We start from the raw sequence: 27,194 nt of genomic DNA on the forward strand, positions 1-27,194 counted from the left end.
CTCCCTATGTCGATTTTCCACACAAAGGACCAAGCTCTTCGCCTCCTTACCAGCTGCCTGTAATTCCTTCCTGATCCCAGTTAATGGTCAGGCAAGTCTCTCAGTCCATCAAAATCTGCTCTGCTGAAATGAAGAAGTTTTTTAAAGTCTATTTAAGTCAAATAACCTCCTCTTGCATGAAGGTCATTTTTAACAACAAGCTCTAACAATTTTAGAACAGCATCTCCTCCTTTTCAGCCAGGGCATATTTATTTTAAAAATCTGTTGGCTAAAAACTGAATGGTTGAAATTGATAGGAAGGAGACCGGCTGCTAATAGTGTACAGTGACCTAGAAAAAATTCAAATTACTGCCATTTTTGTCCGTAGCTTACAAGCAAATGAAGTACAAAAACTTGCCAAAGTTGAAGTGCACACAATGAATTCAAAGCCCACTCAGAGTAACTGAGGCACTGGAGGGCTGCTGAGGATGCTGGAGCTGCACTGACAGGTGCCTGATGGAGAGGAGCTGTCAGAGCCTGCTCTGCCCCCAAACACTGAACTTCCCCCGAACTGCCCTTTTTAAAATGCATTTGGAAATCAAACTCCACAGAACTGAACAGATCACACAGCTCCACCTGCACAAGGCTCAGTGGAGCAAGAACCAAGGATATGCCAGGGAGCTCATGGAATCTTGGGATGGGTTCAGAAAGAGCCTAAATCCCACCCAGTGCCACCCCTGCCATGGCAGGGACACCTCCCACTGTCCCAGTGCTCCAAACCCTGTCCTTCCCTGGCCTTGGGCACTGCCAGGCATCCAGGGGTGGAATTCCATCCCAGCCCTGCCCACCCTGCCAAGGAACAATTCCCAATTCCCAGTCTCCCATCCATCCCTGGGAGCCATTCCCTGTGTGCTGTCCCTCCATCCCTGTCCCCAGTCCCTCTGCAGCTCTCCTGGAGCCCCTTCAGGCCCTGCCAGGGGCTCTGGGCTCTCCCTGGATCCTTCTCCTCTCCAGGTGAGCACCCCCAGGTGTCCCACCCCTCTGATCATCCTGGTGCCTCCTCTGGAGCTGCTCCAACGGCTCCACGTCCTTCCTGTGCTGGGGAGCAGCATCATCAGGCACTGTAATTAAACGTAATTAAATTGTGCCTGATTTCCTTCCCCAGGGTGAGGAAGAGGAGGCACCCAAGCCCCCCTGATCTCCTGGCCCAGCTGCTCTGGGTCCTGCCTGGCTGCTCCTTCTCCTTGCAGGGGACCAGGAGGGACACCCGGGTGGCTCTGCTTCCTCTGCCCCAGAGCTGAGCTCCATCTCCAAGCAGGACAGAGCCCAGGCCATGTCAAGGGCAGGATTTACCAATCAAAGTGGCTTCTGCCCTAAAACTAACCCGGGGCTCACCTCAGCTCCCAGAGCCAGACCAACAGGGATGGAGGAGCCCATCCCACACCCCTCGTCCTGTTTGGCTGGGTTTTCCTTTGGTTTGAGTTTTGGGTTGGTTTTTGTTTAATTCCTGCTCGAGCTCCTGCTCTAATCCCACCCTGTAAACACAGCCTGCCCAGGAGTCCTGGATCTCAAGGATGTTTCAATTACCTTTTCCCACAGCCTTGCAGGAAGGATTTCACAGCATTCCAGAGTCTGCAGGGCATTTGGCCAAGGAGACCTGGCCTGGATCAGGCGCTCAAGGATCACACACAGCAGCTCCAACCTCTGTCTGCTCCTGGGCGTCACTGCATGGGCCCCTTCCCTGAGCAGGCAGGCTCCCAAACGAGATATTTCTGGGAATTTAAACCTCTGCCAACGGGAATCTGGAATGATCCATCTGGAATGATCACAAACAACAGCTTTAATTTTATAAAATGATGCCCAAGGACTCAGAGTTCCTAAGTTCTCTGGGAAAAAGGCTCACCTCATTTCACCCCGTGGGGATAAAGTAGCACCAAACCACCAAACTCAGGGAAACTTTGGATTCCAAAGCCTGGGAAGCTGGAAAAGCAGCACCGCTACTCCACACCAATATTGTGTTTGATGTTTCTGATGTCCTGACATGAAAACTGCGGGAAGGTTTCTCAGCATCAGCTGTTGTCAGTCAGCTGCAGCCCACAAAGCCCTTCCCACTGCTCTAGCTGATCCTGGGAAGAGATTTTCGGGATTGGGAAAACAACACCACCACCGTGTGGCCGGGATGGAGGGCAGGAGGCGGGGAAGGAGGGCTGCTCCCTTCCCTCAGTCACAAATCCGCTGTGGACACCCGGGTAAATGCGGGCTGTGCAGGTCGCTGCTGTGCAGAGCGGGATGTCCCGCTCCAGACCCAGAGAGGCAGGTTCTGTGCCTGCTCTCATTCCTGGGGTGCCTGGATAAATCCGAGCAGGATGCCCCGCTCCAGACCCACAGAACTGCGGGTTCTGTGCCTGCTCTCCCTGCCTGGGGTGCCTGGATAAATCCGGGCTGTGCAGAGCGGGATGTCCCGCTCCAGACCCACAGAACTGCGGGTTCTGTGCCTGCTCTCCGTGCCTGGGGTGCCTGGATAAATCCGGGCTGTGCAGAGCGGGACGTCCCGCTCCAGACCCACAGAACTGCGGGTTCTGTGCCTGCTCTCATTCCTGGGGTGCCTGGATAAATCCGAGCAGGATGTCCCGCTCCAGACCCACAGAACTGCGGGTTCTGTGCCTGCTCTCCCTGCCTGGGGCACCCCGAGCTGCTCCCCGTGCTCCTTTCCCAGGTTGTCACTGCAGGACACCAAACAACACGAGCGCACACTGCTGCTCTCAAGGTGAAGGAAAAAGGGAAGTTTAATTTCTGACTCCAACATTTATAGATTCCCAAAAGTGACAGTGGGTTGGAAGGTGACAGTGCCACCTCTCCAGTGACACTGGACCAACCAACAGTCCATCAGATTTCTCCTCCTCCATAAAAGAATGTAAAACAATGAGTTATTTACAGAAAGTGTGTGAGAAAGTTCATTACAAGAATGTCAACACCAGAAAGCTTAGAAAAACTTAAAAACCCAGGGTGACACCAGGTGTTACTGGATTCAAAGCCATGGATGTCCTGCAAAGGTGTCAGTGCCTCTGGGGCAGGGGGAACCTCCATGGCCACACAAACCCCAGTGGAACTGTAAGGCTGTGCCCCATGGGACGCAGAATTCCAGAATGGTTTGGGTTGGGAGGGACCTGAAATCCCATTCCATGGCAGGGACACCTCCCACTGTCCCAGGGAGCTCCAAGCGTGGCCTGGGACGCTGCCAGGGATCCAAAGGCAACCACAGCAAATCTGGGAATTCAATTCCAGGGCCTGCCCAGCATCCCAGGCAGGAATTCCTTCCCCACATGCCAGCTCTCCCTGCCCTCTGGCGCTGGGAAGCCATTCCCTGCATCCCCGCACTCTCTGCCCTCTCCCTCCTTCCCAAAGCCACGGCTGGTTCGGATTTTGGTCCCCTTTTCCCAGGCAGCCAGGTGAAAAGCAGAGTATTTCCAATTGCATTCCATGGACAGGATGGGATGCACAGCTCACAGCCTGGGAATAAGGGAAGCAAGAACAAAATTGAACTTCCTAGGCACATGCAGGAATCCGCAGCACTTGAAAAGAGCATGGATTATTCCCAAAAACAAAGTGCCTTGTTTTTCCATCCTCCTCCTGCTTTTCCAGCCTGTTTGGATCTTCCAAGCCTTTCGAGTAGCTCTAGAGAAAACTGGATTTCCATATTTTTTTCCCCCAACAATGCAGCCTCAGCCGTGGAACAGCACAAGAAACAGCAGCAGGAACATCCTAAAGGTTGTGTGAATGCAAAATAGGATTTATTTACCCCAACTCCCAGGACAAATCTGATTGATCCTCATAGAGTTGGCTGATTCCCCTCTGTTTTTGTTTTTTTTTTTTTTTTTTCCTTGAAAAGTCAAAAGATGCCTCAAACTTCCTGGATGGATAATTGAGGCATTTCCAGCTTTTCATTCCATCCTGAACTTTCTAAGGCAAAAAACTTCAGCAAGAACAGTAACAGGCACTGAGAAGTCCAATAAAATATCTAAATAACAGCTTTTTAAATATAAAGATTGTAACTAAAACAATTTCTAAATGTGGATAAACATCCATGGAATTTCCTCCTGTTTGATCCAGGTAGATCCAAGCATCAGGATCCCACACCACAGGAGGAAGTGCTCCCAACCCAGTAAATATTCAGCTTTAATATCCCTCCAAGCCAGCAAAAAGCAGCCTCAGCTGAATCTCTTCACTACACCACACTTAACATCCACTATTTAATTAAATCTTAGGCCAAATGACTGGAAGGGGGGGAAGCACAAGTTAATTAACATATCATGACACAGTCCATAAAAACCCTGGGACAGGGGCAGAAATAATAAACCAGAGGCAAAGCAAAAGGGTTCTCGTGTGGGATTGGCTCAAGGACCTGCATTAATTAGGAGTGTTTGAAGCCAGGACTGCTCATGCCTCTGCCTCCAGCCAGGGATTCAGACACTTAGATCAATCTCAGCCTCGGGCAGAGCAGCTCAAATCCATATTTTCTGTCATTTTTGTGCTCAGCACCTTTGGATCCCATGAAAAAGAAACCAGGTTTTCATCAAAGCCCCTTCCACCGGGATGGTTGCGGGCTGGGGTTGTTAATTATAGATTAAACATTCCTTCAAGACTTTGAAACCAACCCAAATAAACCAAACTCAGGATTTCTGAGTATCCAAAGATCACACAGTTTCACACACACTTCAATTGTTGGGATAGATCGAACATCACATGAATTCTCTCTTGCAAAATGCTCTTTGTGCACATCAGCCTATAGTAAATTTACGTTTGTGCCACACCTACTACAGCTCCATGTTTTGTTACACACAATCCTCTCATCCCCTTGCAAGGATTTTTTCTCTTATATTCAATAACACTAAATAGCAGGCTGTGAATTGATTATTATTTCTAGACTAAATGTCCCAAACATTCCTCCTCAACGCATTTGTTCAGCTCAAAATTTACACTCTAGTTAATAGGTATTTACATCCTTCAAGTAGTAAAAGGCAGGTAAATTCAATGCCTACAAGGTTAAGGGATTTACAGCCATAACAACTGTCATATTATTCATGACTTCAAGGTTTTTCTTCATGATTTTACAAGCCAGCAGCACATTCACGTGGTTTTATAAAACACTGTAGAAGAGCTACCCAGAAATCTGTGTGAGAGGAGCAGAACTAGCACCAGTGAGTGAATTAAGAACATTTTCCTACCTGGCATCACAAAGGATTTGCCCCGTGGGGATCCCCTCTTGCAGGGCTCTGCCAGGAGCACCCCCAGAGAGCGGGCACAGAAAATTCCCTTTTTCTGCTCGGGGTTATTGGCGCTGCCCAGCAGCCCTGGGCAGAGGGTGGGCATGGAGGGCACAGCTCAGGGGGCTCTCGTTGTCCCACCAGGGCAGGAGGAGGGGCTGGGAATGGCCGGTTAACAGCGAAATTCAGTGGGAAAAGAAGTCAGGTGCAAGTGGGAGGAGGAGCTGATCCATCCCAGGGCAGGGAAAGGGAATAACTCCGTGCTCAGGGGGAGGAATGCAGAATTCCTCAGCTTTTGGGGTGTCCTCAGCTGCCCTTCCCACCCCAACCCTCCCAGAACTCTGTCCAAGCACAGTCCCTTCGGCTCGAAAAAGCACCAAATCAGCTGAAATGATGGCAGCTGATAAATCCCACAGAACTGGGTTTTTTTCCTAAGAAAAAGCCCTTTATTGTACTGAAATGTTGGTGATTGCTGCAGTTTGGCTCCAACGTCCATTTCCCCCCAGGCACATCCAGCCTGGATTGAGTCCTTTGTCTACAAAATGTTGCTTTTCTAAAGTCTGTACCACACATAAACCCCCTAAAATCCAGCCCTTACCCTTCAGCACGCTGAAAAAATGATGCATAATATTCTTGGGAGAAGGGATTGTTGAAATGTTCAGATGCACAGCTGAGCTCTCCCCTCCTTATCTCAGTGCCACAATGAGAGCTGGCAGTTGAGGGCTCTCATCTTTCAGCTCCTGCACATCTTTGAGCTGCTGGTTCCATTTCACTCCAGATCAGGCAATTTGCTTTGCCTTGGAGTGGAGAAGCTGTTGCCCAAAAATCAAAATGTGGAGAAATGAGCCGGAAGGAACTTTGTGAGCAGTGCCCCAGTGTGGGTGGGTGGATACCTGAGCTGGTGTTTGTGCATTGAGAGCAAAGGAAAGAAAGGCTGGAGCACAACTCATTGTACAGCCAGCAAAACTGGCTCCAAGAGTATTTCTGGGACCTGGAGCTGCTCTCAACCATTTCTATGGCTGCCTATGCTCCCAGTTGAATGGCTGGCTTCGTGGCTGTCCAGGGATAAAAATCCACAACTCCTGCCCCTGTGGAGTCATTTCCTTAGAGCAGGGAGACAGCAGGAGGAGACTTGAAATCCAGCTGTAAGAACAGAGAGAATTCCAGCTTTGTCCTCTAGGAAAGTCCTTGGAACACTCGAGGCTGCAGCAGGATCAAGCTGCTTTCCCACAGGACAATGGGGATGAGGAATTGTTTGGGGGGGAAAAGCTCTCTGAGCCCATCGAGTCCAGCCATACCCAGCACTGCCCCGTGTCCCCAAGTGCCACATCCACATGGGCTTTAAATCCTCTGGGGGCAGGGACTCCTGTTCCAATGTCTGACCTCCCTTGCCGTGAGGAAATGTCACCAATGTCCCACCTGAACCTCCTGTTCCAGTGTCTGACCTCCCTTGCCACGAGGAAATGTCGCCAATGTCCCACCTGAGCCTCCTGTTCCAGTGTCTGATCCCCCTCCCCATGAGGAAATGTCACCAATGTCCCACCTGAGCCTCCTGTACCAATGTGTGACCTCCCTTGCCATGAGGAAATGTCACCAGTGTCCCACCTGAGCCTCCCTGGGCCCATGCCCTTCCCCAGAGCACTGCAGAGATCCCTGTGAGTGCCCTGGCCAGCCCTGCCCCTGCAGTCTCCTCACTTGTTGGACACCGCGTCACATCCCCGGGGAGCAGAGCTTGGGTGCAAACACATCCAGAGTCCTGTTTGTGAATGGCCTGAGAGAAGGAGGCCGGGAGCTGCTCCAGGGTGAAACAGTCGGGGTCAGCACTTTCTGCAGGCTTTGCCTGGGAGCCTCCCCTGGGATCATCAATCACTGATTGATGCTCTTGCCCAGGTTCACAGCCTGGGTCAGGGCAAAAATCAATCCCACTTTCTGTCCTGGCAAAAACTCAGTGTGGTTAGAAAGGAAAATGGGAGGGAGATGCTGTAAAATATCAGTGATGGAAAGGGTTTGAATCCAAATGAAAACATCAGGTTTTTAATCTAATGAGACAATTACATTGTTCTTATTCTAATGAGTAACTCTGGAATTCTGTCTTGTTCCCAGCAGGTGATAAAGCTCCCACACCTGAGAGGAGTTACCAGGGCCAGCTCTGCCTGGCACCTGCAAAGACATAAAAGCAGCAGAGCCGTCCCTCCTATATGCTGGTTATTTTCTGAGGCAGTCCCTCCCAGGCCAGGTTTGTGTGTTTGGTTGCCTTTTTTAAAAATGTTTCCCGGCTGGAGCCTCCCACTGCTCTGTTCCCCCTGTGATGCTGTTGTGTTTTCTCCCTGCAGTGAGGGCTTGGCCCTCCTTAGAACAGGGTCTGAGGTGTTTGGGTGACTTTGCTGGCTCCACCAGCAGTGTAAGTGCTGTGGCTGAAGTGTCTGAGCAGTGGATGGCTGCGTTCAGGTGAAACGAAGCATTTGAGGGGTATTTGCGGCCCCCAGGTTACAGCACTGCAGGGCCTGGGAAAGCAGAAAACCCCCGGTGAAAGCTGTGCTGGTGCAACGTGCTGTGAGTGGACTGAGGGTTTGGGGTCCCTGAGCGCTCCCCTCAGTAGGGAATGCCCAGGGTGAGGCAGGGCAGGTGAAAGAGCCCATTTGAGGGCAGTGAATGCCCCTAGCTACGGGTGGGTGAGCTCCGTGCTGGGCTCGTGGGACCCTGGGGCTGTGAGCTGCTGTGGCTGGGGAGCTGCTCCCAGTCCTGGGCTCACCCAAAGGCTTGGGGCCACGGGCTGGAAGGAGGGGATTCTCCCTCTCTGCTGGGCTCTTGTGAGACCCCGTCCTGCTTTCAAAGACAGGGTCTGCCAAGGAGGGTGGCAGCATTCCTGCGAGGGAAAGGTGAGCCCTCCCTCCAAATCTGTGTAACTTTGGAATTAGGGGGCTTCCAGGCAAATGTGTGGGTGGGACAGGCAATGACAGGTGTTTCCTGTTAATTATATATATATACATATATATATATATACACATATATACATACATATAAATATATATACACACATACATATACATATATATACATACATATATATATACATACATATATATATATACATACACACATACATACATATATATATATACACACACATACATACATATATATATATACACACACATACATACATATATATATATATATCTGTGAGCAGACAACAAACCCCACCAGCGACAGAAGCTTTCCCACCTCTCAGGCACCACTTTTCCCCTTGGCGCAGTCATGGCCATAACCGGCTGGGGACGCTGGTGACTGCGGCAAAACCATCCCCGAGACGAGCCCTCAGAGCCCGGAATTCCATCCCAAGTCCAGCCCTGCCCTCGGGCAGCAGAAGCCATTCCCTGCGCCCTGTCCCTCCAGCCCTTGGCCGAGGTCACCCTGCGCCCTGATGCAGGGTTGGGCGGATAAAGGTGTTTGAAATGGGGACTTTGTTCTGTTTGGGGGGCAATGGAGAAATGTGAACGTGCTGCAGCTGTGGAGGTGTTGCATGTTCTGTACAGGCTGGAAAGGTTTGTTCCTGTGTTTTCTTCTTTTGTGTGTGGTTTATATTTTTGGGGTTTTTTTATGATAGGGAAACCTACCAGCAGTAACTACACATATTTCTATTTGTCAACATAGAGCCCGAAGAGAATCAAATGCTGAAATGCGACTTTAATTTATGAAAAGGAGATAAAAATGTGTGGTTGATAGAGGGGCAGAGCACACTGACCCCTCCCTTTCCTTCCTGCAGTTTGCATAAACCTTGAGGGTCAATAAGGACCTTGGAACTGGACATGGCTGTGGACGAGGACACGGAAAACCAAACCGCTCTTGCTTTGCCTCTGGGAATTCCAGTCTGGGTTCCTGGGACTGTCCCTGCTGCTGCTGGGCTGCTCTCCCTGGCTGTGCAGGGTGTGCTGGGCACAGCCTGGGCTCTGCCTGGAGCCAGGAGCTGTGTGGGAGCAGCCGTGGGCACCCCGGGAATGTGATCCCAGTTCTCCCAGCAGAGCTCGGTGTTCCTCCTGCTCCTGCAGGGTTGGGGGCACAGGGGCTGCTGCCTCTTGCTGCTCTCGGGTCATTCTGTGCTCACCCATCAGCTCGGCTCAAAACCTGATGGAGCTCAGATGCAGAGGCCACATCTCTGGCGATCTTATCATCTGTGATAAGGCAGGGTTTGGGTCCAGCAGGTGCTGCCCTGAATTGTGGCTTTGGCTATTCACAGGAGCATCGCCAGGTCGGAGCTCACGCAGGGCTGGGCTGTGGGCAGTGTCTGGAACGGCAGGGAGAGCTCTGACAGAATTAATGGGGAGATGTGTTTGTTTGTGACAAAAGGAACATAGATAAAAAGGAATGTGGGCTAAAAGCTTCATAGCACTCAGACTTAATAGTGCTTAAGTTGTACCTTAAACCTAACAATTTAACAAAGGAGCAACACCTGATGAATAGCTCACATAATTTACAATGAACAGGGGAATGACACTTAAGAGCTCTTCATTGAAATTAGGAAATCAAAGTCGAACTTAGCAACGTTGTAAAGAACAACACTTCCAGCATTTCCCTTGGCTTATAACTCATGACTTAACCTCGCTCTCAGTCCTAACTTATTGAGATACCAAAGGTACTCGGCCCCTCAGAGAGCAGCATTTGTGCCAGCTTTGCCAGAGCCCTGGCACTCTGTGTGTACAGAGTCAGTCAGCGTGAGGTGCCTGTGAGGAGCTCCCCCGAGGGCAGGGAAATGCTCACTTTGGATGCTTTGGCATCTCCCCAGCGGGCCAGCCTTCGAGGAATGGGAGGGTCAGCCCAGGAGGACTCGTCATTTGTTGGGGATCCCCGAGTGCAGCAAACGGGAGAGTTCCCGGCTGGGAGAGGCCCCACTCAGAGGGAGTGGCTGGCCCAGGAGAGCTCCAAGGGCTCCTTTTGGAGCGCTGTGTGCAGGGCCCCAAGAGAGGGGCTGCAGTCCCAGCAATGGCTCATCCTGGCCGCACTTCCACTGAGAGTGTGAGAACGGGAATGTGGTGCTGTTTGGGCAAGAAAATCCATTCGTGCAGCTGCTCCTGAAGAAACCAGGAGCAGGGCCTGGGAGCTGGCAGTGTCTGTGATCAGCTCCAGAAGAGAGGAGCACAGGGGCTCCTCATCGAGGCCAAGGCTGAGGGAGTGTTCTGAGATCGTGGTGTGGCCAGGAAAAGGGGCTGCACCCCACAATCCCCCCGGTGACTGAGGGCAGCCTCTGCTCCACAGAGTGACTGTGCACTCAGCTCTGGCCTCTGTGCCTGTAAACGGACATCTGATTATGTTCCAGTTATAAAGTGAGGGAGATTTTTGATCGGGTCACGTTTTTGTGGCTTCTCTGAATGTGATGGAACAATGTTATATGTGAGGGGAGGTTTGCTGATAGCCGCACTCCAACAATAAGGAAAACATTTAGCAAGGAGCAGGATAAGACAAAAATCAGCAAAATTAAAAGAGGGTGCAGTATCAGATCTGGAATTCCTCTTGTGCTTAGAGATCACCTAAACAAAATGTCCTACCACTGATGTTCTCCATCTCTTCTCACTCTTTCCAAGACACGGTGTGTTTCTCCTGTTTCCTGATGAACACTGATTGGAGCTGTGTCCATCGCTTCCGACACGTTTCAGTAGTTGACGTGGCTCATGCTGCAGGAATTTTTTCAGCAGTGCCCAGTTTATTCCAGTAAGAGTCAGCAGGAAACCTTGATGGGATGTGTACGTAGATTGCAGAAATTCAGGGGTTGTGACAGGAGCGGAATTGTTGGGGTTGCATCCCCTGTTTGTCACAAACGCAGCTGTTTGAGTGATTGTTAATTCTGTAGTGGTGTAGGCTGTGAGTATGGGATCACAAAGACTCATACACACACAGTCCTTTCCAGCATATATAAGCACAGTTTCAGGAATTTCATCAGATGGATTTCAAAATTATGAATGTTCAATATTATCAATGTTCTGCTCAGTGTCCAGGCCAATGTTTTGAGCCTTGATAGTGTTACTTTCACCAACAAATCCCAGTTATTCTCACACAACGTGGCACCAACATCTTGCCACTTATCCCAGATTACCCTTGGGTTTTCAGTGGGCATTGCACCTTCCTAGCCCTCCCTGAGAACTGCAGCGAGGTGTATCCACAGCTGAGAGCGAGAGGTGCTGGCTTGGTTCCCTATCAGTCGTTTCATGCTCACAGGGCGGCTCCTTGAAACATCTGCCCTGCTCCTCCAAGGAGGTCTGCTGGAAACTGAGGGAGTGAATTCAGGGGTTGGAGGTGGTGTTTCACACATTGCAGCGAACTTTGCCAAATCCTCGTAATTGGCTGGAATTCCTAGAGTTGTACAGTTATCGCTGCCTTCATGAGCAATGGGCCTTGAAATGCATTCAGGCTCCAGCGTGGGCACAGCTGTCAGCAGAGTGACCACTGCAGACAGGAAAAGGGAAGGTGTCCCTCCCGGGGTTGGGCTTGGTGATGCTCGTGTCCAGTCGGGTTCAGGCTGCTGCTGATTTGTTCTGTGAGGAGAACAACTTCATCTGCAGTGGAGATGTGCGGGCATCGTTCCCAGCATTGGTTTCTGAAAAGGAAAAATACAACTGATCTACAGGAAGGATTGCCTGGATGGGTTACCCCATTGAGAGCAAGGACAAATCCACCGGGCACTGGTTTTGTGTTTTGTCCTACCCCTGTCAGTAGCTTCCCCAGCAAGTGGAGCACAAGGCTGATGAGCTTCTACCTGCTGGACTGGCACGCCCAGATGCCATCTGGGTTTTAATCAGTTTTGACTTCTGCTTTTGGGAAGGAAAAGGGTTACTGTGCCTCCCGGGAGCCTGTTGTTGTTGTTGTTGCTGATGTGTGTTTGCATAATTTTCTCCCTGATCGTTGTTGGCTCGTTTGAGGGCTCCATCAATTAGGCTCTGAAGAGCAATAATAGGTTGACGTTGGTGCCTGTCATGTGTGTTTGGGATGGCCAGGGAGAACACCGCAGGCCATCTCTGACATGATTTATGGGACTATGCCTTAGAGGTGCCCTGCTGGGGATTCCTTCAGGGTTTAAGGCTGCTGCCCCACCTCTGACTAATCGTGTGCCGAACGTCGCATCTCCGGTGGCTTCACGTGGCTCCGTGATAAGGCCGGTTTGGGTAGGACACGTGCCCACCTAATGGGTGGCTTCGGGGTGTTTGCAGGCGCTGTGACGGGAGCCCCGCCGGGCTGACGCCCCGCTGCGGGCAGGCCGCGGGCAGGGGCTGGAATGGCAGGGAGAGCCCGTTCCCAGATTTACTGGCTCTGCCCTGCTCCACCACCCAGCGTGCCACCCTGCCGCTTACCGAGCGGGCGTCACTTGGGGGGAGGGAAGGTCAAATAGCACCGGGACCCCGGAACGCGTTGGTCTCTTGCCCGTCCAGCCGCGTCACCCTGCGGGTCACTGCGCGCTGCTCCCGCTTCCGCCCGGGAAAGCCGCCCCGGGCGCCCTCCGCGCGCGGCGCCCCCCAGCGGCCGGGCGCTGCCGTGCAGGGCGGGCCCCGCCCCGCCGGCAGCCAATGGGAGGGCGCGGGGGCCCCGCCCCGCCGGCGCAGCAGCCAATGAGAAGGCGCGAAAGCCGCGCCCCGCCGAGCCCGCGGGGTCGCTAAAAGCAGCCGCGCTGAGGGCCGGTCCCTCAGAGCCGCCACCATGTGCAGCCAGGAGTGCGGTAAGCTTCTGCCGCCTATCCCTCACTTCGCCACCAATGCCATCCACTACGCGCAGGAGCCCGAGCAGTGGAATTCCAAGGCCGTGGTGCCGCCTATCACGCTCTCCACCACCTTCAAGCAGCAAGTGCCCGCGAAGGACGAGGAGGTGAGTGCGGCCAGCACGGGGCCGCCGAGCCCCGCTGCGGCCCCGGCGTGTCCCGGCCGGGGCAACGGGAGGCGGCAGGGCCTGGGCAGGGCAGGGAGCTCCCGGCGCGGATGTTTCCCCCCGTGGCAGCTCCTGGGCAGACGCGAGCATCTCGCTGGGCCGGGAGCGGGGCTCCTCACGGGGCCCTTGCAGAGCCGCCCGGCCGCGATCCCGTGCTTGTGCTCCGGTACGGCCCTGCTGAGCGGCGGCGGCACCGGAGGAGCCGCTGTGCTCCCTTGCAGCCGGAGCCAGCCCGGGGCTCGCTGTTCCCGCTGCGGGCGGCGATCCGGAGCGGTTTATCCCAAGCTTTCCCTGTGCTCTCTCTGATGTTTGTTTCCTCTTCCCACGCCAGAGGTACGAATACACCCGGTTCGACAATCCGAACAGGCGTATCCTGGAGAAGGTTATGTCCGCCCTCGATGGAGCCAAATACAGTGAGCACCTCATGGGTTGGACGGGGCTTGGAGCAGCCTGGGACAGGGGGTGGCACTGGGTGGGCTTTGGGGTCCCTCCATCCCAAACCATTCCATGATTCCCTCACCACGGCTCTGGCTCTTGGCTGTGGGCAGGAGCAGCTCCAAGGTGGGGAAGAGCCCAGGACTTCTGGTCCAGCAAAGTCCAGCTCCATGCCTGGGTTTGCCTGCTGCTCCCTCAGTGTGGCTGATGCCTGGGCTGAGCTGGATCCGTCCTTGTGCAGCAGCACTGGAGGCAGTGGGAGCAGGCAGCCCCTGGCCCCAGTCCATTCCCAGTGTGTCCCAGTCCATTCCCAGTGTGTCCCAGTCCATTCCCAGTGTGTCCCAGTCCATTCCCAGTCCATTCCCAGCCTGTCCCAGTGTATCCCAGTGTCCATCCTGGTTCCATGCTGTCCACATCCATCCCCTGCTGTCACTGCCTCTACGTTCCCAGTGAGGCACTGACAGAACAGGTTCTTTTCAGAGGCAAAGTGAGGAAGGCCAAGGCAAGTCTGACTTGTTGTGTCACATCAAACACTGATGATCCTTTCTCCTCCAGGCTTGGCTTATTCCTCTGGCATGGCAGCAATTATGAACATCTGTCACCTGCTGAAGTCAGAGGAAACAATTATCTGCACTGAACACGTGTATGAAGGTGGGTACAGCACCCAGTGGCTTCAGCCTTCTTTGTGCAGGGGCTCAAACCTGTCTGTGGCTCTCAGGAACTCTGAATTTCCCCTGTAGGACCCCACTGTTCTTTGAATCCTGTTTTTATCAATCCCTCTCCCTCACAGCTCCCCAGTGGCAGAGTGCACCCAGCTCAGCCAGAGTCCCTCTCTGAGCAGGGTGAGCTCACTCCAGTTCCTGGGAGCTTTCCCCTCTCCTTGGAGCCTCAGCCTGGTTTCTGCAGGGCTGAATTTCATTGCTCCTCCTCTGGCTTGGTTTGTTCCAAAGAAAGGGCTTCTCACAAAAGAACCTCCCAAACATCACTCAGATGTTCCCTTCAGCTCCCAGAATCCACCTCCATGTCCCATCCCTTCCTGCTCAGATGGAAAACTGAGTCCCTGGGGATCAGCTTGGCAAAAGGACCCAACCAATGAATTTTTAATGCAGGAGTGTTTCTGGTAGTGAGTGCTGCACATCCATTGATCACCTGCTGGATTCTTTTAATCTTCCCTGGGAAAGGCTTCAAAGACAGGAAGGAATCATTTTTATTGGAGTGATGGGAAACAATAGCTGGAGTCTTCCCCTTGATTGTTCTTCTGTGTTTAATTTCCTGATCATAAACCCCACATTGATTTCAAGTACTTCCCAAATCACTCTGATCCCATATTTAAATTATTACTATTTCATGATCACTCAATCTGCAACAATCTTTAAGTGTGTAAATAAAGAAAATATAAATGTGCCATGGGTGGTGTGCAGCATCAATCTGTGCCCCCCTGACTGTCCCTGCGTGATGCAGGAGGCTGCAGAGCAGGGAATGAAAGTTAAGGAAGTTTTTCATTTTGTGATTGATTTTTTGGTTTTTTTTAGGCACGAAAGAATTATTTGACAAAATGCAAGAGGAGTTCAATTTGAAAGTGGCTTATGTTGACTGCACAGACCCAAAAAAGCTGGAAGAAAAAATTAAAGAATATCCCTCGACCAAGGTAGGGGAGAGGGAAGTGGACTTTAAAGGGACGTTAAATTGTTTTATCCTTGCTCCTGCTGGGGTTGGGGCTGTGTTGAGCTGAGGGGGCAGCTTGGGGCACAGCTGCATCCACCCTGTCCCCCTGTGCCCCTCACGGGCAGCATCCTGAGAAGGGCAGAGCCCTGCAGAGAGGAGGGAACAGGACAGAGGTGAGGAGGAGCAGAGGGAGCGCGGAGCCGGGGGGGCTCCGTGGCACTGCTGGGTGATCCCTGCCCCAGGGGAAGGGAGCCGTGCTGGGCAGGGCTCTGGGAAAGGCTCTGTCCTGCTGCTGAGCCCTTCTCCAGCTGGGATGGCACAAGCCCAGCTGCAGGGAAAGCTCCCTGGGCTCGGAGGAGCCGCTGGAGCCTCCCCCGGCCCTGGCAGGGCCACTGCCCGTCCCCAGGGCCCAAAGCCACGGGGAGCTGCCAGCACTGGGCACCCAGAGCCCCTGGGACTCAGCCCAGCGCTGGGAGCTCTCTGACCTGGAGTTGTGTTGGGTTTGTGCAGCTGGTTTGGCTCGAGAGCCCCACGAACCCCACGCTGAAGGTGATCGACATCAAAGCCTGCGCTGAGGTGGCGCACAAACCTCGTGAACCCAAGTGTCCTGAAAAGCACGTGTGGGTGGCCGTGGACAACAGCTTCATGTCTCCATATTTCCAGGTGTGTGGGACAAGGACAGGACTGTCACCTGCGCCAGTGGGGCTGGAGGTCCCTTTTGGGAAGGGAAGCATGACCAGGGAACTGCAGTTTTGGTCTCTGCATTGCAAAACCACCTGCTCTGGTTCAGGCCCAGCCCAGGTGCTGCTGCTGGTGCACCAGTGAGGGGGGCAGGGCGTGTCTGTACTCCAGGAATGATGGAATTCTGTTATTCCTGATGGAAATCAAACAGTTACCAAGGGTTCCCTCACTTTGGCCTCTTTGAATCAATTCTTCTGCACATGCTGTTCTGAGCCACAAAGGTAAAAACCAGATGATAGTGGAAGACAAATGTAGCAGCCATTGTTCAGTCTTTCTTGGAGACATCCACTTTACCTTTTTCTTCTCTATTTTGCTGAATATATGATTCAGAGGTTTATAACTTTCTTCATAACAACTGCCAGAACTTTCCTGTATTGATAACTGGAAGACATGAAGTGAAGACATTTAAGTTTTACAAATGCTTCAGAATAATGAACTTCCAAGCATTGTTGCTCTCAATATGGGATAGAATTTGCCTGCTTTGTTCCATTTTAACAGTGATGCCCCTCACTCTTTAGAATGTGCTGATACCATGTGCAAAGTGCCTTAATTAGTGACTGATTAAAAATCTGGCACTGCTCAGCCCCTCTTGCCCGTCCAGCTCCTGGTTTGTCTCCCCTCAGGAGGCTCCTGGGCAGAGCACTGGGAGCTGAGGGGAGAGAGCTGCCAAAGGAAGCTCCTTTGCTCATGCTCTCAGCTCCTCCAGGGCAGGATCTGCAACAGCTGGAAAGCAAAGCAATTCTTTTGCTCTGCAGCTGGATCCCTCATTTCCCGTGGGAATGCCCTTTGTGGGCTCCATGCCATGGTGTGTCCCTGCCCCAGCTGAGCTGCAGAACTGTTTTCCCAGCTCTGCACTGTGTGTTGGATGTGTTCAATCTCTTCTCTCCCTGGAGCCTGTGGGAGTGGGAGCAGTGCTCTTAAATCACATTTTCTTGTGCTTCCCTTGAATTCAGAGTGCCTCCCTGTAGTGCTGCCTTTAGCACGTGTTCTATTGTCATGCTCAGGTTTTTGTGTTTGTTTCTCCCCTTGTTTATCCTGTGTGAGCTCAGAGCCCTTTGGAATGGCTGGGGATGAACCCAAACTGGAATGATGATGTTATTTTCCTTTCCTTTCAGCGTCCTTTGGCCCTGGGGGCTGATATTTGTATGTCTTCTGCAACCAAATACATGAATGGTGAGTGTGAGAGTTCAGCACATGCTTAGGGCAGGGATGGAGGGAGACTGGGAGGGAATTCCTGGCTGGGAGGGTGGGGAGGCCCCTGGATCCCTGGCAGTGCCCAAGGCCAGGTTGGACCCTGGGGCTGGAGCAGCCTGGGGTGGTGGGAGGTGTCCCAGGGGTTTTATTTACACCTGGGGCTGATCCCATTCTTGTCCCCTGTCATTTGCAGGGCACAGCGATGTCCTCATGGGCCTGGTCTCTGTAAATAAGAAATGTCTCTATGAGAGGCTGAAATTCCTGCAGAGGAGTAAGTCTAAACAGGGAATTTCTAACAGGAATCCTGTTCACATCCACAGCTGCTGCTGGGGAGGGTGGGCACGCACACAAGTGGGAAATCAGCCTGGAATGTCAATGAACAGAGCTGGGAAAGCTCAATAAAACAGTCCCATAAAATGAGAGACGTTGATCTCCCCTTCCTGAGCACTCCAGGAGAGCACTGGGACCCATCCTGAAACCACTGAGGTGCCACCTGCAGCCTGGGGGGTTTGAAACTCCCTCACCCATCAGGGTGTGCCCAGTGCAGAATTTTCCTGCCTCGCATGATTCCAGCAATTTTCCGGCCTCCTCTTTGTCAGGAATAAATTCCTGTGCAGGGTTGTGCCCTCTGCACTGAGGGTGCACTGTGCCCAATAAATAATGTAATCCTTGAGGCCTGAGCCTGTTAATTGGCCTCATTAATTGGCTGCCCCATGTGGGAGATGAGGAACAGAGATTTCCTTGGGTGTCTTCCCACTTGTGCCAGGGTCAGCAATGCTGGAGGTGAGGATGTGCTTGGCTGTGCTGAATGCAGAGCACCAGTGTTGCTGTGGGATTCTCTGGGATTCTGTGTGATTCTGTGGGATTCTGTTCCCATTCCCACAGCCCTGGGAGCTGTCCCCTCTCCCTTTGACTGCTACATGTGCAACCGGGGCCTCAAGACTCTGCACATCAGGATGAAGCTGCACTTCCACAACGGCCTGGCTGTGGCCAAGTTCCTGGAATCCCATCCCTGTGTGAAGAAGGTCATGTACCCAGGTGGGTGAGCAGGGACCGGGGAGCTGTGGTGCCCAGTGATGGGCTGGGTGAGGCTGAGCTGCCCCAGCTCTGCACTGGCATTCACTGGGAATTCTCCCAACTGTCTCCATTCCAGGGCTGGCTTCCCACTGTCAGTGTGAGGTGATGAAGAGGCAGTGCTCAGGTGTTTCAGGGATCGTCAGCTTCGAAATCCAAGGGGAAGAATGTAATGCTTATGCCTTTCTCAGGAACCTGAAGGTAAAGTGCAATAAAAGCAACTTCAGAGGGAGCTGAATCTGCCCTGCTGAGGGGAGGGTGGGGTGGCTTTTCTTGCCAATCCATCATGTGTGCCCCACTATAAAACAGGAATAATTTGTTCTTGGGGGTAAATGAGAGGGAACAAAGGGACCCCTCATCCCCCTGGGAGTGTTTGTTTGTTTGCTCCCAGGGTGAGGCGTGTCCAGCTCAGCTGCTGCTGGCAAAGGGCTTTCTGCAGGGCTGGGCAGCTGGGGCTGGTGCAGCTCTGCTGGAATATTGCAGAGTGCCCTCAGGGGGAAAGGCACTGAGGGAGCCCCTGGCTTTGGGAATGCTGTGCTGGCTCCAGGCAAGGACCCACCCCAGCAAGGACACTCCCTGGGATCCAGGGGCAGGATGAGTCTGTTTGCAATCTTAGCTCTTCCCTGCCAGATGTGCCCTTTATTCCCTAATTACAGCTAATACAATTTATAATATAGAAGTTATTTTAGAAAAACTTGAGGGGAAGAAAGGTCCCTAAACTTTCTATTTGCCTCAATGTCCTTGAAGAGGTGCCAGCCCTGAGGCTGCCAGAGCTCCAGGAGGGTTTGGACAGCTCTGCCAGGGATGCTCAGGGTGGGATTGTTGGGGTGTCTGCAGGGCCAGGGGCTGGATCAGTGATCCCTGTGGGCACCTCCAACTCAGGATATTCCCTGATTCTGTGAGCTCTCTGTCCATGAATCCATAACCTCCTTCCCTTTCTCCCACAGGTGTTCACCGTGGGCTTCAGTGTGGGTGGCTATGAGAGCCTGGCAGAGCATCCGTGAGTTCATCCTCCCATCCTCAGAGCCCCAAAAAGCTGCAGAGCACCACAAAATTCCCACAATTTCCCAGCCCCCAGAGCTGTTTTGCTGTTTTGCCTTTAGCTAAACTCAGGGACTGCTGTGCAGCACAGAGCCAGGGGAGGTTGCAGAGGGAGGGCAGAGATTGAGGAATTTCACCTGGAGGGCTGAGGCACAGTTGGTGTCCATGAAGGCAATCCCAGAAGCTGCAGAGTGCTGGGATGAGGAGCAACTGGGATGGAGGAATGAATGCCCTGCTCCCTGCTCACACGAGGGGGCACGGTCACTGTGTGCCCCCAGCTGCCTCTGGGCCTTTTAAACTGCTCAAAACAGCATCTTCATGGAATTGCATCATTGCACTCAGAGCCAGCTTGCTTTTGGAAAAGGTCCATGGAAATGAATGACTGTATTTAAATGTTAAATCATTTCACTTCCTGATTTCACAGCAAACCTTGAACCCCTCCAGCAGCTGAAAGGAGCTGGTGCCAGTGACAGCACCAGGGAAATCCCTTCTTGCCTGTGTCCTGTGTAGCTGGAGAGAATAAACCCTCCAGAGTCCTTTGGGGCACTTTGAGAAGGGATCTGAGACACCAGGAATGAAACCAGGAGATTTTATACTGGAGGTTGCACATTCCCCATGTGCAGAGCTCACAGAGCTTCTGTAGAATGAAGGAGCAGCTCTGGAAGGAAGAGCAGTAGGAGTTTCTCCTTTGTCAGGTCCAGATTTTTAAATATCCACTTCTTGTCAACCATTTGTGTCCTGCACATACGAGCTGGAGATGCAATTCCCTGACTTGTCAGCATTCCCAGCATTTCCAGGAGCTGCTGCCAGGGGCTCTCTGCATCTGTGGGGTCACACAGGTGGCACAGAGGAGGTGTCAGATCCTGCTGCATTTCAGGGGTGCTGGCAGGGAACCAGCCAGGCTGCTTTTACCAATACAAGTCCCAAATTCTTGGGATAAAATGGTTTTTGTCATTTCAGGTACAGCATGACCCATCAGAATCTGCCTGAGGAGGATAAGAAACGTCTGGGGATCACAAAGACCTTGATCCGCCTCTCGGTGGGGCTGGAGGATGAGGAGGATCTGCTGGCAGACCTGGACCAGGCCCTGAAGGCTGCGGTGAGTGGGGAGTTCCTCTATAAAATCATCCCCAGCCAGCCTTTCCCCGGGGCTGAGCCCTCAGCTCCTCCCTGGTGGACCCTGGGCTGGGGAGGGAAAGTTTCCCTGTTTGCAGCCCTGCTCAGGCACAGTTCCCCATGGGTTCAGGAGAATCAAATGCTAAATGTGACTTTAATTTATGAAAAGGAGATAAAAATGTGTGGTTGATAGAGGGGCAGAGCACACTGACCCCTCCCTTTCCTTCCTGCAGTTTGCATAAACCTTGAGGGTCAATAAGGACCTTGGAACTGGACATGGCTGTGGACGAGGACACGGAAAACCAAACCACTCTTGCTTTGCCTTTGCTTTGCCAGCAGAGCTCGGTGTTCCTCCTGCTCCTGCAGGGTTGGGGGCACAGGGGCTGCTGCCTCTTGCTGCTCTCGGGTCATTCTCTGCTCACCCATCAGCTCGGCTCAAAAACCTGATTGACCTCAGATTTATTTTAATTAGGTTGGAGATTTTCCTAAAATAATTTCCTTCTCTTGATGGAACATTGAAGATGAAGAGAAATGCAACACCTGGCAAATAATATTTTTCTAAAGAGGAATCTTTGTAATTTGAAAAAATCACGTGCTGTGGGAATGATTGGAATTCTTTTAATTAAAACCTGCTTTTCCTTCCCCTGTGCTCTTTGTGTTCAAAACCAGGGGATGGAGTGACCCTGGAGCTGTTGGGATTTTCCTGTGGGAAGGCAGGAGGGGAATGGAGCTGAGGGGAGAGAAGGGAATGGAGCTGAGGGGAGAGAGGGAATGGAGCTGAGGGGAGAGAGGGAATGGAGCTGAGGAGGGGCTGGAGCTGAGGCAGGACCATTCTGTACTGGCCACAGCCAGAATAACCTTCATGGCACAGAGAGATTAAATCCTGACAAAACCCAAGTGAAGGTGTTCCCACCCAGCCCTCCTCATCCCACAGCACCCCAGACTGGGCTGGGTTGGAATGGACCTCAGAGCCCAGCCAGTGCCACCCCTGCCATGGCAGGGACCCCTCCCACTGTCCCAGCCCCAGTGTCCAGCCTGGCCTTGGGCGCTGCCAGGGATGCAGGGGCAGCCACAGAAAATCTGGGGATTCTATTCCAGGGCTGCCCACCCTGCCAGGAACAATTCCTGCCCAGGGTCCCATCCATCCCTGCCCAGTGTCCATGAAGCCATTGCCCCTTTTCCCTTGTCCCCACAGAGGTGGGTTCCTGCTTACACCAGGTCAGCTCCTGCAGCCCCTCCATGGGCAGTCCCTCAGATCCAGGTGCTTTTTCAGGCAGCCCAGCCCCTGCTGTGCCCTGGAGCTGCTGCCTGGTCTGTGGGGAGCAGCAGGGGCTGCTTTGTGTCCCAGGAACGTCTCCCATGGAATGAAAAGCTGCTGTGCTTCCTCTGCCTCCTGCTGCCCTGGATTTCCTTGTCCCATTCCCCTGGGGGCAGGACAGATACCTGTGCCAGCAGGGAAATGCTCAGTGAATTGCTCCGTGATTTTCCTGACCTGTGGGATATCAGCCTGAGGCTGGCTCTGAGCCTGGGCCCGCCAGGACCTGGTCTCCTTTTAGGGAGCTTGTGGGAGAGTGCAGTGACCTCCTCATGCCCTGATTATCCAGAGTTTATCCCAGGGTCCAGCCCTGCCAGAGCTCGGGGACTGCTTGGGCAGTGCTCGGGCACAGGGTGGCAGCATTGGGGTGTGTGTGCAGGGCCAGGCCCTGGGCTGGCTGATCCCTGCGGGATCCAGCTCAGGCTGTTCCATGATTCCATCCCTCTGAGCAGGAGAGAATCCTCGGGGATGTTTCAGTATCTCCTGCTTCATGGCAGCTCTGGAGCCACCCTGTGCCCCTGCTGTGGGCTGATCCCAGGTCTGGGTTGTGTTTCCCTTATTCCATATTTCTGAAAGCCAGAGGGTGTGTTTTTCCTTGGATTTGCTGTTGCAGATTGGATTCAGATTCACTGCACTTCCAGGGCAATTTGGTTTCCATGCTGAGGCCCCAATCCCTCGTGTTGGCTGAAAATACCTTTATCCTTGGGGATCAAAGGAGCAGCACTAAGCCCTGAATCCAGCCCAGCTAAGCCCAAGGCAGGGCCTGGCTCCCAGCCCCAGCTTTCTGAGTGCTGGGGTCAGCCTGCTCCCTCCCAGCCTCACATTCCCTGGATTTGAGCGTTCTCTGGCATTTCTCACTGTGTTTGATGAAGGCTTTGTGTCCTCCAGCCAAGACTGAGCCGCATTAGTCAGAAGAGTTCTAAGAAACTCCAGCATTCATTTACAGGAAAGTTCTGTCACTGCACTCTGTGTCACCAGGAGAGGAGCTGGGCACCAGGAATGCTGAGCTCACAGTTCCCAGTGCAGGGCCACTCTGGGGCTTGGGCACTGTCCCTCTCTGTGCCATGGCCATGGACACGGCACTTGGGGTGCTGCTGCTGCAGGGCAGGAGTCACAGCTCCCATCCCACGTATTTATGGATTGAGTGGGCTCCAAGGCACAAACTCCAGATGCCCTTCAGTCCCAGCACAGCTTCCCAACATCCCCATGAATCACTGGAATGAGCCTGAGCCCCGCCAGTGCTCAGTAATTATTTTATCTGATGCTATGTGCAGTAGCTGACTGACCAATGCAATTTTTATTCCTCCCTTTTATTATCTCCCTTTTATCATCTAATCAGTAGGAAAATATTGATTATCTCCTGCCTTTCTAAAGGATGTTGGGAAATGGAGTTGGAGTCATGGCTCCCAGCCTGGCAGCCTGACAGAATCATGGAATATCCAAAGCTGGAGGGACACACAGGGATCATCCAGTCAGGCTGCTGGCCCTGCACAGACACCCCAGCAATCCCACCCTGTGTCCCACAGCCAGCTGGCTCCTGGGATGCTGGGGCAGGGCAGGAATCGAAAATTTTCAACCATCATTTCTAACTCTCTAAACACCACTGAAAATCCATTTTCCTTCTCTTGCAAACCCTGTTTTTCACACACATCCCACCCTGATGGATCTTTATCCAGAGCAGCTGCAGGATTTGGGAAGGAATGTTTAACCCTTAGGGTGGGTTTTTCCCAGTATTTCCCCGTCTGCCTGCATTTCCAAGCTGCCACTTGGGTTCTCACCAGGACACCGTTATTGACATTGTTACTGCTGACATTTAATGCCTCGTGTGTTTCACAAGGGCAACGGGAGATCTGTGAGGAACGGGGCAGAATTCCATTTCAGCTGGGAGTATTTCCCAAGGGAGTGTGTCACAAAGGCTCTCAGAATGAAGGAATTATATTTAGATGATGTTCATCATTTATAATCATTTATCTCTTCTCCTCTTCCAGGCTTCCATGAGGACAGATGAACGTAAAAGGAATTCTCTCGCTTGGACTCACAGGGAAGAGCAGAACCAGAGCCATTCCAGCCATGAGCCGTGTGCTCTGTTCCCAGGCTCCATGGCAAACCCACGGGCTGCTTTTGGGGAGGGATTTCATCCAAGCAGCCAGCTCCCAGCTGATTTCTGCAGCATCTTGGATCAGGAAATGGCAGGTTTGGATTCAGAGTCTCTGGACACCAGCATTCGAGATTGCACAACAAACACTTGTCTGAGGAGGGAAGTGCCCCAGGAGGTCACGTGGAGCTGCTCAGGCTCTGTGCTGCCTGTGGTGGGGGAGAGCTCCCCTTGTCCTTCCCCCCTTCCCTGAGGTGACAGGAATAACAAGGGACCTTAAATCCCACCCAGTGCCACCCCTGCCATGGCAGGGACACCTCCCACTGTCCCAGGGTGCTCCCAGCCCTGTGCAGCCTGGCCTTGGGCATTCCCAGGGATCCAGGGGCAGCCACAGCTCCCCTGGTCTCTGCTCCCTGCCTTTCTCCCAGAAATGTCTGAACCTGGAGAACTGGGCTGGTCTCCTACTTTTCCAGGTTTTCATCCATGCTGTTGCCTTTTCCAAAGCCTCTCCTTGTCCCACCTTGCCTGGTGGCCTAAAATGTCTGCCTAAAATGGCAGACATTCCACCTGGCAAAACTGATCACTTCTGATCCCAAACCCTGATTTAAGTCCCTTTCCTCTGTTGTGTCTGAAACCCACCCTGCATCTGTCTGTGACTTGCCCCTTTTCCCTTGGAAACAAATTCCCTTCCAGCTTGGCCGTGGGCCCCAGGATAAATAATGGAAGCTCCCCTGGGACTCCAAGAAACAAATGCCTGCATTTACAAAGGTTCCACTCAATTGACTCCACATTAAATCCATTCCTCAAAGAAGAATCCAAACAGAAGCACTGGGCTCCGAGGGGATGTGGGGAGGGCCAGAGCTGGTCCCACCATTCCCTGAGTCTCTGTGGGTGGATGGAGCTGTTGCATTCCCTGGTGAGGAATGAGCTCTGTTTCCTGGCAATGAAGGCCCTGGGGATTCTGTCAGTGGCAGATACCGAGGCACCAGCTCTGCCCTCTCTGGGATTCAGGCTCCCTGAGTCGTGTTTCATCACCTTGTTCCTCTCTGACACCAGATTTCCCTTCAGAGAAGACATTAACTCCATCTCCTGCAATTCCCCGAGCTCCCTTCCCTGGCTGCTGCAGAGCCTCTCTGCCTTTGAGGCTCCAACCAGAGCTCTTAATTTGACAAGTGCTGAGGGAGCTGATGAAGCTGGAGCCAGATTTACCCTTCCAGAGCTGCTGCCAGAGCCCAGCCCTGGTGTGGGGTCCTTTTGCAGCTGCTGAAAGCTCGGGATGGGCAGCCAGGCAGGGCTTTCCTGTCTCCTGTGATCCAGGGGTTCCCTCCAAGCTGAGACTCCCTGGGTGCAGCCTGGGCCTGTTCTGTTTTCCTGATGGTTTTTCCCTCCAGCAAAAGCAGCTTCTGAAGAGACTCCAGATCTGGGGCCACCTTGTGCTGCCAGGGTGGCCCTGGGGGTGGCACGGGTGACCCCTGGCCCAGGCAGAGACACCTCCCCTTGCTGACACTGCACTCATCCTGGCTCTGCACGAGCAGGCGGCTCTGGCTGCTGAGGGATGACGGATGGTGATGGACAGTGATGGACAATGATGATGGAGGATGATGGACAGCAAATGATGGATAATGATGGACGATGATGGACAGCAAATGATGGATAATGATAATGATGGACAATGATGGACGATGATGGGCAGTGGTGGACAATGATGATGGACAATGATGGACGATGATGATGGGCAGGGAATGATGGACAATGATGGACGATGATGGATGACAATGGACAGTGGATGATGGGCAGTGGATGATGGACAATGACAGATGATGGACAATGATGATGGATGATGATGGACAGTGGATGATGGACAATGACGGATGATGGACAATGATGATGGATGATGATGGACAGTGATGGATGATGGGCAGTGGATGATGGACAATGATGATGGATGATGGATGGGCTGTGCTGCCTTATGATGGCCCAGGACAGCAACAGCAGGAGCAGCTCCACCATTGCATCACAAATGAGGACAAGTGCAGAAGTCTTCCCAGATGTGAGGGACTTTGTGCAGAGAGGATCCCCAAGATCCCCATGGCCCCTGGGCCCTGCTGGGATGGATGGGCTGTCCCAGTGCAGGTGGTGCCCCACAGCTCCCTGCCCTGCAGAGGATGGCAGCTCCGCCCCTGACAGCTGTCGGGCTCTGATGCCTTGGATTCATTGGGTTTTCCAGGGGACAGCTGAGGGGTGGTGGCCCTGGCACAGCCCTCCTCGCTGTCCCATTCCCAGGCAGTCCCTCCACATTTGGGAAGGAATGTGCAGCCCTGTCAGCCTGGGCCGTGGCAGAGCTGGGCTCTCGGGTGTCTGAGCTGCCCTCCTGCTGCCAGAGGCTCCCTGGGATCCTTCCAGCTGGATTTATTTATTCCCTGGATTTCCCCTGAGCGGTGCTCATCGTACCCCAACAGCACAGAACAGGAGAAGGAGCTGTTAAATATGAATATTAATATGTAGACTATCGTTATTAAATGCCCATTTTGGGAAGCTCTGCTCCACTGAGGAGTGAGCAGCTCTTCCCCTGTGCCAGGAGAGTGAATTCTGCATGGGCAGGTGGTGATGGGACACGAGGGGATGGTTTTGAACCAAAGAGGAGAGATTGAAGTGGGATTTTGGGAAGGAATTCCTGGCTGGCAGGGTGGGCAGGCCCTGGCACAGGGTGCCCAGAGCAGCTGTGGCTGCCCCTGCATCCCTGGCAGTGCCCAAGTCCGGGTTGGACACTGGGGCTGGAGCACCTGGGACAGTGGGAGGTGTCCCTGCCATGGCAGGGTGGCACTGGGTGGGCTTTAAGGTCCCTCCCCACGCGTTCCATGACTCCTCTGAGTGCCCTGGTGCCCCTCTGAGCCCCCACAGAACTCCCCTGCTCCCAGAGCAGCAGGAGAACTCCCTTTCCACCCAAGGCCAGGGCCCAGCTGCCCCAGTGCCTGCAGCATCCCTCCCCAGGGCGTGTGAATATCCCTGCCTGGGGTTCCCACATTCTCCGTGGGGTGGGACAAACCCTACCCCTGTTTCAGTGGAGTGGGGCCCGTGCTCCCACAAACCCCATTTGTGCCATCCCTCCCTGTCAGTGTCAGACTGGAGATGCAGTTCCCAGCCCTCCCACTCCTCTGCTCTGACTCCCAGTTGATGTTTGCTCTCCGAGGTTGTGCTCTCGCCAGTGCAAACCCTCACAAGTCAGTTTGCAAATATCCCTGCCAGCCCTTAATGACCTGCTAAAAATACCAGGAGTGATTCATCTCCTCATCTATGGAAATGGGAATCATTTGCTCTTGGCAGCTCCCGGCCCTGGGCTGGGCTGCTGGAGAACACAAGAATGAGC

At 53.0% G+C, this 27,194-nt stretch overlaps 1 protein-coding gene across 1 annotated transcript; it reads left to right on the forward strand.

Moving 5' to 3' along the window:
* Positions 1 to 12,920: 12,920 nt before the first annotated feature.
* Positions 12,921 to 21,060, forward strand: LOC132076904 (cystathionine gamma-lyase-like). Its single transcript, XM_059478314.1, has 12 exons — positions 12,921 to 13,091; positions 13,483 to 13,564; positions 14,142 to 14,237; positions 15,119 to 15,234; positions 15,762 to 15,914; positions 17,108 to 17,165; positions 17,380 to 17,457; positions 18,072 to 18,224; positions 18,340 to 18,461; positions 19,208 to 19,260; positions 20,262 to 20,400; positions 20,651 to 21,060. The coding sequence occupies exons 1-12, from the start codon at positions 12,927 to 12,929 to the stop codon at positions 20,657 to 20,659; spliced, it is 1,224 nt and encodes a 407-aa protein (XP_059334297.1). The 5' UTR covers positions 12,921 to 12,926; the 3' UTR covers positions 20,660 to 21,060.
* The last annotated feature ends 6,134 nt before the right edge of the window (positions 21,061 to 27,194 follow it).

The sequence above is a fragment of the Ammospiza nelsoni genome, chromosome 9 (genome assembly GCF_027579445.1).
Source record: "Ammospiza nelsoni isolate bAmmNel1 chromosome 9, bAmmNel1.pri, whole genome shotgun sequence".
Lineage (NCBI taxonomy): Eukaryota > Metazoa > Chordata > Aves > Passeriformes > Passerellidae > Ammospiza > Ammospiza nelsoni.

Excerpts from the sequence above, each read along its gene's own strand:
- LOC132076904 (XM_059478314.1), top strand. The coding sequence starts at position 12,927 with ATGTGCAGCCAGGAGTGCGGTAAGCTTCTGCCGCCTATCCCTCACTTC. Across the intron at positions 15,915-17,107 it reads TCATGTCTCCATATTTCCAG|CGTCCTTTGGCCCTGGGGGC; the intron begins GTGTGTGGGACA and ends CTTTCCTTTCAG. Across the intron at positions 17,166-17,379 it reads TGCAACCAAATACATGAATG|GGCACAGCGATGTCCTCATG; the intron begins GTGAGTGTGAGA and ends TGTCATTTGCAG.